At 47.2% G+C, this 12568-nt stretch overlaps 1 protein-coding gene across 10 annotated transcripts in view; it reads left to right on the forward strand.

Moving 5' to 3' along the window:
- Nucleotides 1-12568, forward strand: part of LOC144931494 (actin-binding LIM protein 1-like) — a 121313-nt gene that overhangs the window by 96469 nt on the left and 12276 nt on the right. For 6 of the 10 annotated variants that reach the window (XM_078855386.1, XM_078855378.1, XM_078855376.1 and 3 more), the window contains 7 exons: nucleotides 2234-2281; nucleotides 2826-3032; nucleotides 4746-4831; nucleotides 5431-5572; nucleotides 6784-6816; nucleotides 11506-11561; nucleotides 12241-12295. In XM_078855386.1, the coding sequence (XP_078711512.1) occupies nucleotides 2234-2281; nucleotides 2826-3032; nucleotides 4746-4831; nucleotides 5431-5572; nucleotides 6784-6816; nucleotides 11506-11561; nucleotides 12241-12295 (627 nt within the window). The remainder of the gene's footprint in view (nucleotides 1-2233; nucleotides 2282-2825; nucleotides 3033-4745; nucleotides 4832-5430; nucleotides 5573-6783; nucleotides 6817-11505; nucleotides 11562-12240; nucleotides 12296-12568) is intronic. The other 4 variants (XM_078855382.1, XM_078855381.1, XM_078855379.1 and 1 more) reach the window with 3 other exon arrangements.

Below are 12568 nucleotides of genomic sequence, written 5' to 3' on the forward strand. Positions count from 1 at the left end.
TATATCCATCTCTTCCTCATGTCATCTCTGTCTGCTTTTGTGCCTCTCTTTATCTCTAATTCACCCCGCACATTACGACCCCTCCACCCTTTTTCTCGAGCCATCGATCCTGCTTTATACATCTGTTGTTTACTCTCAATTTCCCCTCCCTCCCTCCGTCCATCCCTACCCTCCCTCCCCCCCTCCCTCCCTCTCCCTTCCTCCCCTCCCCTCCCTCTCCCCCTCCTCTCCCTCCCTCTCTCCCTCCCCCCTCCCTCCCCCCTCACCCCTCCCTCCCCTCCAACCCTCCCTACCCTTCCCTCCCTCCCTCTCCCCTCCCTCTCTACCCCCCCCTCAAACCCTCCCTCCCCTCCCTCCCCTCCCTCCCCCCTCCCCCCTCCCTCCCCCCTCCTTCCCCCCCTCCCTCCACATCACGTTGACCCCCACCCCCGTCCGACCTGGAGGCATGATCACGACAAGTACACACAGCTCGCCCTCGCAAAAGCGGTCCCTAGGGCAGTCGCCCTCCCCCCGCCCCCCCCAGTCTCCCAAACACTTTCACCTGCCAGGTACGACCCCTCTCCTGCAAGTGACCCCCCGTAGAGATCGCAGTTCGCTTTGAGAACATTGGATTTTTTTTTACAATTATTATTACTGTACATACAATAATAATAATAATAAAAACGAACCCCCCTCCCCTTTTCTCATTTATCTAACGTACAACTACTAATTGCGGCAATTTCCCGGAAAGTTGCTTGGATATTAATGTTTTTTTTATTCATTTCATGAGCATTTAGAATCATTTGATACTCGGTGGGTGTCACCAAAGCAAGCATTCATCCCTGAACGGAACATTTCATGTGGAAATTGCATGCTCTTATGCGCACAACGACCGCATACGTGCATATGCGTGTGTGTGTGTGTGTGCGCGTGCGCATGATGGTCACAACCGAGCGGTGGCGTCGTGACGATTGCTAGCGCTGACATTCGAGGCATTCCATTTAGTCGAGGGTTGGAGGGTGGATGGAGTCGGGAGATCTGAGCCCCGCAGGTTGGCATCAAGTGATTTGATACAATCTGGGGGGGGGGGGGGGGTGGCAATGAGCTTCTGGTATTGGATAGCGGGAACACCGTCAGCCCCCTGCGGTTCAGGCTGCACCATGCCTGGAGTCACCTCCCCCGCAGCCCGTGGCCTTTAACAAATTGACTTTGATTTCGATTTAAAGCTTTCGTGACTGCAGGGATTCATCTTCTTGGTTCTTTCGGTAAAGTCACGTAGAATGGAAGTAATAAAATAATAAAGAATAAAACATTATAATAAAAGAAGAATTATGTTTTATTTTATTATTATGTTTTATTTTATTATTTCCATTCTACGTGACTTTACCGAAAGAACCAAGAAAATTGACTTTGGTGACATCGCTCGCTCGCGCGTGCGCTTCGTTACCGCCACGCGGGCCCGACCGCGACCGCTTCACTAAGACTCCTGGCACAATGGCACGCCAAGCGCAGACCGGAACCTCGCTTCACAATCGGCGCTTAGCAGGGAGAGGGAGAGACACTCGATTTTCACTGTTTTTCTCGGCTATCTCTGCCGCTCATTCGCCTGATCCTCCCCAACCCTCCTGCGTCTCCTTGACCGTCTCCGCTCACCACACCTCATCCCTTTCCCCGCGTACCTCCCCGCCTGCCCTGACCCCTTTTATGCGGCGCTGTGGAATAATCACCGAGTGGCCTGACCCTCGTTGTAGCTGACGGCTGGTTGTTGCTGTTCACGTCAGGGTGGAGCGTTTATTTTTTTAGCTTTGTGTTAAAAAGGAAAGGACCGCACTGTTTGCCCACCAGAGGGCAATAGCATTATTCAGGTTCACTGCTCGCCTCTGTATTCTGATGCTTGAACATGCCGTGTTGCTGACTTCTGAAACGTCACCCAATTTTACGGATTTTAAAGACACTCCGGAAAGTAAGGACGCAGCTTCCAACCGTGCCCAGTGTCAACTAAGTTATCCAAAGTTAGTCTCACACAAGCACTCGCACTCACCAGCAGATTATAAGATACACCCACCAACTCTCGCTTAAACAATACAGGGGGCAGGGGGGGGGAAGTGTGTCTTACAATCTGGAGAATACGGCAACAACTTGATACATGAAAAAGTATGGCATTAGTCATTAAGCTCCTTGCATTTGTTAATTTCGCTATTACGATACGCTGATGTTCATTGATTCGCCGTATTTTTTTTGGTCCGTTGTGCAGAAGACAGCTCCAATATTTACAGGAAGCCGCCCGTCTACAAGCAGTACGGTAAAGTTGACATTACCCATTATAAGAACACAACACAGAGGCTTGTAGGTTATTTGGGTGGATATTTGTTGGCCAGAGCTCATATCTCAAATATATGGCCATGCCTCGTATGACCTTAAGGGGAAAAACTGGCCTCCACTATTGCAATGTGGAATTTCCACAATTGATTATCGGCTTTCCAGTGGGGATGGCAACGACCCCTTTACTCATTCGAGCAGTGGAGACTTTTTCACAATTGCCTCAGCAAGCTCATTGGCGCAGGGAAACCTGAAAATTCCCCTCCTAGGTTGGCCAGGGTAGCTCAGAGGTTCAGACTGCTGAGCTTGGCACCACCAAGATCCTGGTTTTACAATCCAGGCACGCACCTCGAATTAAACCGGGGTGTTCCAAGTAGCAGTGAGTTGATGGTCTCAGCCCATTAGCCGGTGGCTGCGGAATTAAAACATCACTTTAAATTTACCTCTGCCCTCAATCAATTTCCACCAAAACTTTCAGCTGTGAGAAATGAAAAATATAATGTGGACTCTTACGCTTGGAACATTAGAGCCGTCGTCACTGTTACCCGCTGCCGCCGATTCTACCGCCGCTGGGTGCGCAGAGTCGTCGATGATGTCGGGGCCGGGCGGTCGTGTCGTCGGGGAGGACGTCATCCAGTCGGCCAAATTCCCGGCGGCGCACGCCCCGGATCCCGCGCTGCCCGCCAAGATCGAGACCGACTACTGGCCCTGCCCCCCTTCTCTCGCCGCCGTCGGTGAGGCCTTCCCCGGCATGATGCCTCTGATGGGCGTGGATGAACAGCAGGGGAGCCACGGTGGCGAGATGTTAATTACCTCGCCTGGTATACAGGAGGTCGTGGGGTCGATCCTGACCCTGACGATGCCTGCTGTATATTTGGAGTTTGCAAGGTGTGCTCCCCGTGGGTCGCGTGGATTTTTTTCGGGGTCCTTCCGTTTTTTTTTCTTCCACATTTGCGTTAAGAGTATTTGGCTGCTATTAATTTCCACGTGATGATAAGCCACTTCGTTGAGCAATCATTTGTGGCCAGGTCGCTTCTGAAAAATAAATATATAGCTTAGTGGGCCTGACCTGATAAAATAAAAAAAATTGTCAAGTTGAAATGAATTTTAGCTTTTACACGATGAGGTGGTTTAGGAGTCACGCTAAGGCTCGATTGAGTCTGTGTTATTGGAGGTCGATGAGTAATGACAAGATTGTGGCATGGTTTGTGTTTCAAAGCGGCTGTCGGAGATCTCCCCAAATAACACGCAGCCGCTAAACAAAAGGGCTCAAATGAAAAATGTTTATTTTTTACTCTTAGAGTGCCGACTCCTACGCGTTTACGGGCATGTTTCTGGAATGTGCGGAATCTGCAGGGTGGCTCCGTAGTTTTCTCCTGCTCACGAATATGAGTTGTTAATGTTTCCACATACCAGGCCTGAGCTGCTTCAAACGTAATGGCAACAGCAGTTATTTCTGCTGCATGTACACTTTGTGTACATACATACATGCCTAATTTATGACTCCGTTTCTTCGGATGTCATTGGGGCTTTACCAGGTCCGGCCTTAGGGGTGGGCAAGATCGGGCAGCTGCCCAGAGCACAAAGCTCCCAAGGAAGCACCGAGAATACATTCGTAGAGAGAGCATCACAATTTTCACTATTGAAAAAAAAATGTGTCTTGAATCGTGTATCTAATGAGTAACACACGTGCACATGAGTGAAATGAAATATATAAATGACAGTGGATTACTTTCAAAGGGTGCAAAAAAGACGATTGATCTGGCCAGGGTTTGCATTATATCTGGTCATGGCAGATATAATGCCATAATTCTACTCCTTATGACCCACCAAAATGTCCTGTGAAGTTCACAAATTTTCCTTCATTCAAATATAAATGAATTCACTAAACACTTCACATTCTTGAACATTCAGAAACATATTCCATGTAAAATTTAAGGGAGTGTAGATTCCAATGCATGCCTGGTGTGTGTGTGTAGGGTTGTGCGTGTGTATATTACATTGTGTGGGACATGTTTAGCAGTCATCACGCACGTGCAGAATGTAACGGGGGTCGTTATTATTCAATTTGGGAAAAATATTATCAATTCGGAAAACCAGATCGAGGTTCTACTCATATGAATGCATAACGAGTCTGAATTAAATAGTGCATTGACCAGGGCCCCCGTAGCTTGGATATAATATTCATGCCAATAACATCTGGCAACACGGCAGAATTAGTTTTTTTTAACAAAAACTGACTCTGCCGATGATCCCCAGAAGGTCTAGACCGCTCCGCAATCTTCTTGGTGCAACAAACGCTGCCGGACAACACCGACGCTGAAAAGAAAATAGGCCAAATAATTTGTATGTGGGGGACACAGAAATGCTTTTTACCCTCATTCCAAGTCTTTGACTGCTTCTCCGTTGGGGTGGGGGTGGGGGTGGACGGTGTTGGGTGAGGACAGAGTGGCGGAAGAACAGGACCATGCACGAGGAGGAGGAGGAGGAGTCGAGGCGGCGCCGCGTCGTTCACGAGCAGGAGATGAGCAAGGTGGTGCACTCCGCACTGGGAGTTTTAAAACATTACATTCCGTGCAAACTAAAAAGACACACACGAATCCCGATTCAGATATTATTTGAACTGCAAAAAATCAAAGGCAGATAAGGAACGGTGTTACGATGAACAAAACAAATGGTGTCTTTTTATTTACCTTTTTTTTTATACCGGCCATGTTTACTGAGATGGATCGTGGCTGATGTTGACGGTAATCACTATGAGGAAAGCAACAACAACAGCAACGGTAATCACTATCGTCAATGTCCAACGACAACGCGGTATTCTATCAATTGGACAGCAGCGTTGGACGCGCCAACATTACCCTCCAATAAGAGCACACGTGGTTGGAATACACGCCCTGCTGCAAGGAATGCAATGGGGTCCACCCCCTATCCATTGTTCCCCTTCATCATCACCCGATACCTGCGGTGCCCATTCGGCCCTACAGCCCCCACCCCCTCCCCTTACCCGGTGCAATTGCACCGCCTGCACACGTCGCTGGCCACGCGACACTAACACACCACTTGGCATTCACCCGGATGCGTCGGGTGACCCGCGTCGCTTCCCCCGCTCCGCCCCGTGGCCGTCGGCAGGTGCAGTCGGGCCTCGGGAGGATGATCCTGCGGGAGGAGATGGAGAACCAGCGTGAGCTGGACCCGCGGTCGTCGTCACGCACGCCCTCCGCCTCCAGCGAGCCCTCGCAGCGCACGCGCTTCGACTCCCCCGTGCATGCGTGTAAGGCGTTACATTGCTCACACGGCGTCGTCGTCGTCATCGGCTGTGGATCGGAGCCACTGCTGCTGGATGTGTTTAGTTTGTTGTCCTTCCCCTGCACATGTAATTAGCACGGTTGGCTACGTATGGTGCGAAAGAAGTTGCGACATACAGACGTACATATGAGGCCTTACCAAGCGGTCGCAAGTCGGCTCGGGCAGCTTATTTTTCGACTGATCAGAGGACAATTGCAAAACTAGTTTACAGAAACATTAAATGGATATTATATGATTATAGTATTCGATTATAAGCGGACAAGGATATGTGTCAAAAAAAGGTTTGTAACGTACGCGTGACTCTTCGCTCAGCCCTCCTGATTATTTTGTTTCTTTATCTCACCTGGCTCAGTGATGCCACATGATGGCACCAGACAGGTGAATAGCCAAGGTTGTTCCGTGGCATGGTTCAGTATAACTTTCCTGCTCTACTCCCATCTGATGTATTCACATATAGCGTGTTGGGCCAGGTTGCAACTTAAATTGGAAGGTTGCAAGTAAAAAAAAGATTTGGGGGCTGACTCAGCCCATCATTACCTTTGAGGTCGATAAAATGACTACAACTTTGTGGGGAAGTCACCCCTGCCCCCATTGGATTGTGTAAATTCCACCACTGGCTGCGGGTTGTAAACAAGATATGAGCCGTGCCTCATTGCTCATTTGAACACGAACTAACTTTTGGCTTTTGACTTCATCTAAAGGGTTTCTGCCACGGTGTTACCGGTCAGCACACCGACCTTTCAATCCCGAGGATGCGGGTTCGATTTTATCTCCCCCCCCCCCCCCCCCGTCTCTTTTAATGCACCGGTGTGAATGGGTTCACCACATTTAGTCGATCGGCAAGTCGTGCGTGGCAGGGTCAAGTGTGGGCACTCCCACTTCTTTCAAGACGTCTGGCCCGTGCGGAAGAGTAGGCCAAATACCTTCTAGATGGAGCTCCCGTGACATAGCAAGACCCCACAACAGTGGCGTGAGCAAACAATATCAGGGCCGCACCTTTACCTCTTTTTGTGCCTTGACTATGATTGAATGTGCTCAGTAAGATAAATCGTTTGGAGCGGGAATTTTACTTTTTATCGGAGAAAGGAAAGGGAAAAAAACTGGACGTTTTGGCCGGCTTGCTCCACATATTTTATCTGCCTGTATCAATGTTCTTGTGGTGCTCTTTTTGGAAAGCTCCATCAAGGAGTCTGTGCCCTGAGGAGCAGGGTAGGTACCCACGATCATGATGGAGCATTGCGTCTTTGTCATGAAAAATCAACGTCTCGTCCTAACTTGTGTGCGTGCGTGCGTGCGTGCCTGTGTTTCATTCATTGATGTCGTGCTTGTCTCTGATTATTCAACGGGGAAAATGACGGAAAGGATTGGCAACACTTTGTTTTTGCTCGTCAGTCACATATCTGTCCCTTTTAAACGTTTTCGATGGCAAATTCAGCAGCTTTAAACTGCAATTTTACTTTTGCAATGACCGAGTGAAGCATGCCATTGGAAATAGTAAATGTTCAAACAAACTCCTTCCTGATTAGGATATTATAAGTGCAATTAAATGACTGCAGTGAAGCTCTCTTGAGCTCCCTCTTTTGAAGACCCTACCGCCAGCAGTGGCGTCAAACTATTAATTGCAATGCATCGCCTTTGACACCTACGTTAAAATAAATGTTTTTTCCCCGATAAACACTGAGGCCTTGATATTGCAAAATGACGATGAGTAAATGAAGTGTTGCCAATGTGTAACGCAGATGTGAATCAGTCATTCACTGTGCTGTCATATGGTTGGTGACCACATCCGCTGCAAATGGTAAAGATATGATCAACCTTAGAAGTTGTCTCATCCAAAACGAATTTAAAGAGCGCCTTTCACATTTTGGCCTGGCCTTGTGCACATGTGACAAAAAGGAAGGCATCAATGTTGGAATGCGTGCCGTGGCGTAATTTTGACACTTCTAGGGGTGAATGTATTTGGCTTTTAGAGAGATTTCCAATTCACATTTATATTTATTCACGTGCACACCTGTGAGCAAGACCATGATTTTGGGATGAAAGCCAAGGTTTCTATCTCTGGGCCAAGGCTGGGGTCTGTAACACAACTTACACAAGGCCACCACCGTGACCATTAATACATGGGCAGGACCAAGGACCATGTCTGTTTGTTTGGGGACATTTTTTTTCAATCAGTGTCTTGACCCTTTGGCAAGGAGCACTGTTTATCCACGGCTAGCTGAGACAATTATAACTCTTTTCCACTGCAGAACCAAGCCATACCGGGGCCATGCCGAGCCAGCCCGACGTGACTCAGGAGCAGTGCCGGATAAAGCTAGTGCGGGGCCTGTAGCATTTGTTATGAAGGGGCCCTAATTAAAAACACACACTTAAATATTAAAACACATACATTTTAAACTTGCATAGTAAAGTAATTGTATTTTTTCATTTGCTGTACAGCCATATAATACGACAAATCGCTAACCTTAAACACCCAGTCGTTCATAAAAATTGAAGGCAGTATAGTGCTATAGTGCAGAATCACTGAACCGGAATTTTTAGCTTGAGAGCATTTAGCGCGGGGCCCTTGAAAGTGCGGGGCCCGTAGCATATGCTCCTTTTGCTACTAGGATAATCCGGCACTGCTCAGGAGTTCCCATGTATTTATTTACTCACTGCAGAAGCCGAGCCACGCCATGCCATTCCACCGACGTCACACGCCGTGTACGTGTCGACACACGTGTAGACTTTACGGTGGCACCGTCCTCGGTGTGCACTGACTCATGTCACGTGCTCTGTGAAAGTACAATTTATCCCTGGCCAGCGCATCACGGTTTGCTTCTGTCAAATAGCCAGTGGAAAACCATCCGTACATTGAGGGTCCCACGCTGGCTTGGCTCGGACGGGCTAGTGGAAAAGGGGTATATTGTTATGGAGAATTGCCTTAACCCTTATCTTTCCACCATGCGCATGAATGTATACACATTGAACCTTGGTTCTAGCCTTCCTTTTCAGCTCTAGTTTGTAACTCTGAACAACTCTGGTCTTGACCTCAGGCCCTCCGTGCCGAGTGCGTGTCTGTCTGTCCGTTCGCGAGTGCCTGTGCATTGGTTGGGCATTCGTGTTTTGGCATGGTGGTCACAACCGCTGGCTCTTGGATGCAGTTTTAGAACGATTTCCAATCAACGGGCAGCGGTTTGTACACTTGCACACACACACACACGCGTCTTAAAGTGACTTTATGCGCCTGGTGTGGCTCTCGATGGGCTGCCTTTCACTCTCCATGGACATGGTCAGATCCCCGCGACATTTCGTTACAGCAGTGGTTCTTAACCTGGGGGGGGGGGGGCACGTAGGTACAACTACTTTGTTTCATCAAACCGATGTGTTTATTAACATTATACTCTTTTCTTCAACGGTTGAGAACCAAAGGGGTACAAGGCTGCATTAAATATTAAGAACCATTGCCTTACAGCGACCAGGCAGGGTAAATATTATGAATCAATCAATCAATCAATATTTCTTTGTAATAGCGCACCTCACATGCATAAAGGCATATCGGCGGAGTGCTTTACACATAATTACATTTACATGAATGCCCGGCACTTAGAATATAAACATGCAAGACGTTTAGTTTGTAAGAACAGAGCCATGTATCCACTGTGCTGTAAGAGTGGTTAACAATGCAACGATTTGTCGATGAATATATCATCTTAGGATTACCAATGTTCATTGAAACCGACGTGTAAGAAGCAATGATTTTGATTGAAATAAAGTTTCATGTAACTGGTGCACATGTGTTTCCACAGTCACCACAATTCACCACAGTGCTAAATACAGATACAATTCTTAATTTGTCACATTTACAATAAGCTTCGACCAAATTCAGTGTCACGTTGCAATTAAATATATTTCGTTACAGAAGAGAGCTAGAGACGGTTTTATTATGCATGACCAGTGAATGTGATGTTCATTATCGCGTAAACTTGGCGATGCATGATAATACAAATCGCACTTACAGCAGACACAGACGTGATTAACTTCCAAGCCCCAACATTTCAGAAGCAAGGGCTTCAGTGAAACCTTATATTTACAATATTTAAAACCAGAGCTCGAGATGTATCAAGGAAATCAAGTGGTCCTCAAGAGTGATACAGATTTTATGAATAAAAACAGACCAAAACTAAATCGTAAAAGTAACACTTTATTCCGTAATTTTTTAATGTCCAAAGGCAAAATCTGAAAGCTTGTAAGTCTGCAGTGCAGGTCTCTAAAAAGTAAATATTCACGTAAATAACATTTTATTTGTAAGATAAAATACAAAAAAACACGAAATATTTCGACGCAAGTCAGTTTTTGCCGACGCGTTTTCGGACTGGTCGTTGGTTTAATGGACATCTGTGAAAAAGAGCTTCATAGCTCATCACATTCCTCCAGTATGAACAAAGATTCTGATATTCATTGGCTTAATATTGGCTTAATATAAAGGCCCAGGGAGAGTCGTCGTTTGTTTAAAGTGCAGACCCAGGGAAAGTCGTCGTTGGTTTAAAGTGCAGACCCAGGGAGAGTCGTCGTTTGTTTAAAGTGTAGGCCCAGAGAGAGTGTTCGTTGGTTTAAAGTGCAGACCCAGGGAAAGTCGTCGTTGGTTTAAAGTGCAGACCCAGGGAAAGTCGTCGTTGGTTTAAAGTGCAGAACCCAGAGAGAGTCTTCGTTGGTTTAAAGTGCAGACCCAGTGAAAGTCGTCGTTGGTTTAAAGTGCAGACCCAGGGAAAGTCGTCGTTGGTTTAAAGTGCAGACCCAGGGAAAGTCGTCGTTGGTTTAAAGTGCAGAACCCAGAGAGAGTCTTCGTTGGTTTAAAGTGCAGAACCAGAGAAAGTCTTTGTTGGTTTAAAGTGCAGAACCAGAGAAAGTCTTCGTTGGTTTAAAGTGCAGACCCAAAGAGTCTTCGTTGGTTTAAAGTGCAGACCCAAAGAGTCGTCGTTGGTTTAAAGTGCAGACCCAGAGAGAGTCGTCGTTGGTTTAAAGTGCAGAACCCAGAAAGAGTCTTCGTTGGTTTAAAGTGCAGGCCCAGGGAAAGTCGTCGTTGGTTTAAAGTGCAGGCCCAGGGAGAGTCGTCGTTGGTTTAAAGTGCAGACCCAGAGAGAGTGTTCGTTGGTTTAAAGTGCAGACCCAGAGAGAGTGTTCGTTGGTTTAAAGTGCAGACCCAGAGAGAGTGTTCGTTGGTTTAAAGTGCAGACCCAGGGAAAGTCTTCGTTGGTTTAAAGTGCAGGCCCAGAAAGAGTCTTCGTTGGTTTAAAGTGCAGGCCCAGGGAAAGTCGTCGTTGGTTTAAAGTGCAGACCCAGAGAGAGTGTTCGTTGGTTTAATGTGCAGACCCAGAGAGAGTGTTCGTTGGTTTAAAGTGCAGACCCAGGGAAAGTCTTCGTTGGTTTAAAGTGCAGGCCCAGAAAGAGTCTTCGTTGGTTTAAAGTGCAGGCCCAGGGAAAGTCGTCGTTGGTTTAAAGTGCAGACCCAGAGAGAGTGTTCGTTGGTTTAAAGTGCAGACCCAGAGAGAGTGTTCGTTGGTTTAAAGTGCAGACCCAGGGAAAGTCTTCGTTGGTTTAAAGTGCAGGCCCAGAAAGAGTCTTTGTTGGTTTAAAGTGCAGGCCCAGGGAAAGTCGTCGTTGGTTTAAAGTGCAGACCCAGAGAGAGTGTTCGTTGGTTTAAAGTGCAGACCCAGAGAGAGTGTTCGTTGGTTTAAAGTGCAGAACCCAGAGAGAGTGTTCGTTGGTTCAAAGTGCAGACCCAGGGAAAGTCTTCGTTGCCTTAATGTGCAGGCCAAGGGAGAGTGTTCATTGGTTTAATGTGCAGGCCCTGCTGGCCACGAGTAGCGGGCGTTTTTACGGGGGCCTAACTAACACGCGCTCCGCTGCTGTGTGCAGGGTCTCCATCCAAGTCTTCTTCCCTTCCAGGTTATGGAAGGAATGGTCTGCAGCGGGTAAGGACATTGGTTCAACTTTCATCTTGTGCTCTTGATTTTGGTTTGCGTTTTGAAAAATCGCTTTCTTTGGTTTCGCTGAACGACAACAAACAGCAGGGCCGCAACGACGCTGCAGAGGGGGTGGCATAGAAAAGAATGCAAAGTTGAAAGCCGCGGCCTCGGATAATGCTTTTTGTAGTGGGGGGGGGGTTACGCCAGCCTAAATGAGGCACTCGGGAATGATAAACACTCATTACTGGCATGCACGAGGAGTGCACGCACCGCAGCCGTTTATCATGAAGTGTCTGCCAAAGGTCAGACTGCTCATGTAATTCAGGAAACGGGGAAAAAAACTGTTGGCTCTTTTACAAACCCGTGTGTATGGCCTGGAACTACAATTAATGGAACTATAATGAATGCCCTCATCTCGGTTTTATTTTTACACTTCGCACAGTTTGGCTATTTCCTTTGCCACTTCCTGTTGACCACAAAGGGTACCGTTATCTTCACCGCAATTAGCCGAGGGACGTAAGGAATTTGAGGCACTGTTGAGAATTGAACTTATGCCACTGTCAAACATTTTCTGTCTAATTTCCTTTATTGGAACCGCAATTAGTAGCCTAAATTTTTTTTTTACAGAAACGTATCATTTGGTAAATTAACGTGTCCCGTGCCTTATGCTCATTTTCTCCTACAGCCCCAGTCGACAGATTTCCATCACGTCCATGGAAACTGTTACCAAGATCCCCGAGGTAAGATGAGAGGCATTTGATAATAACACCGCAACGTATTGCAATTTTTTCATCATGTTTGTTTTGCACAAAGGCATCCGTGGCCACGCAGCAAAAAGTGACGCGACCTCGCTCAAGAGTTGATCTGAGAATCCGTCGTGATCCAGTTGACGTCATCTGCTTCATGCTTCACAATTCCCCCCCAACGTCGTTGATTTCCTTAGTCACGTCTGACGTAGTGAAACGTCTTGAAAATTGCTGTTGAATTTAAATTGTGTTTTAAGGTTGACCTTG

The sequence above is a fragment of the Lampetra fluviatilis genome, chromosome 4 (genome assembly GCF_964198595.1).
Source record: "Lampetra fluviatilis chromosome 4, kcLamFluv1.1, whole genome shotgun sequence".
In the NCBI taxonomy this organism is placed as follows: domain Eukaryota; kingdom Metazoa; phylum Chordata; class Hyperoartia; order Petromyzontiformes; family Petromyzontidae; genus Lampetra; species Lampetra fluviatilis.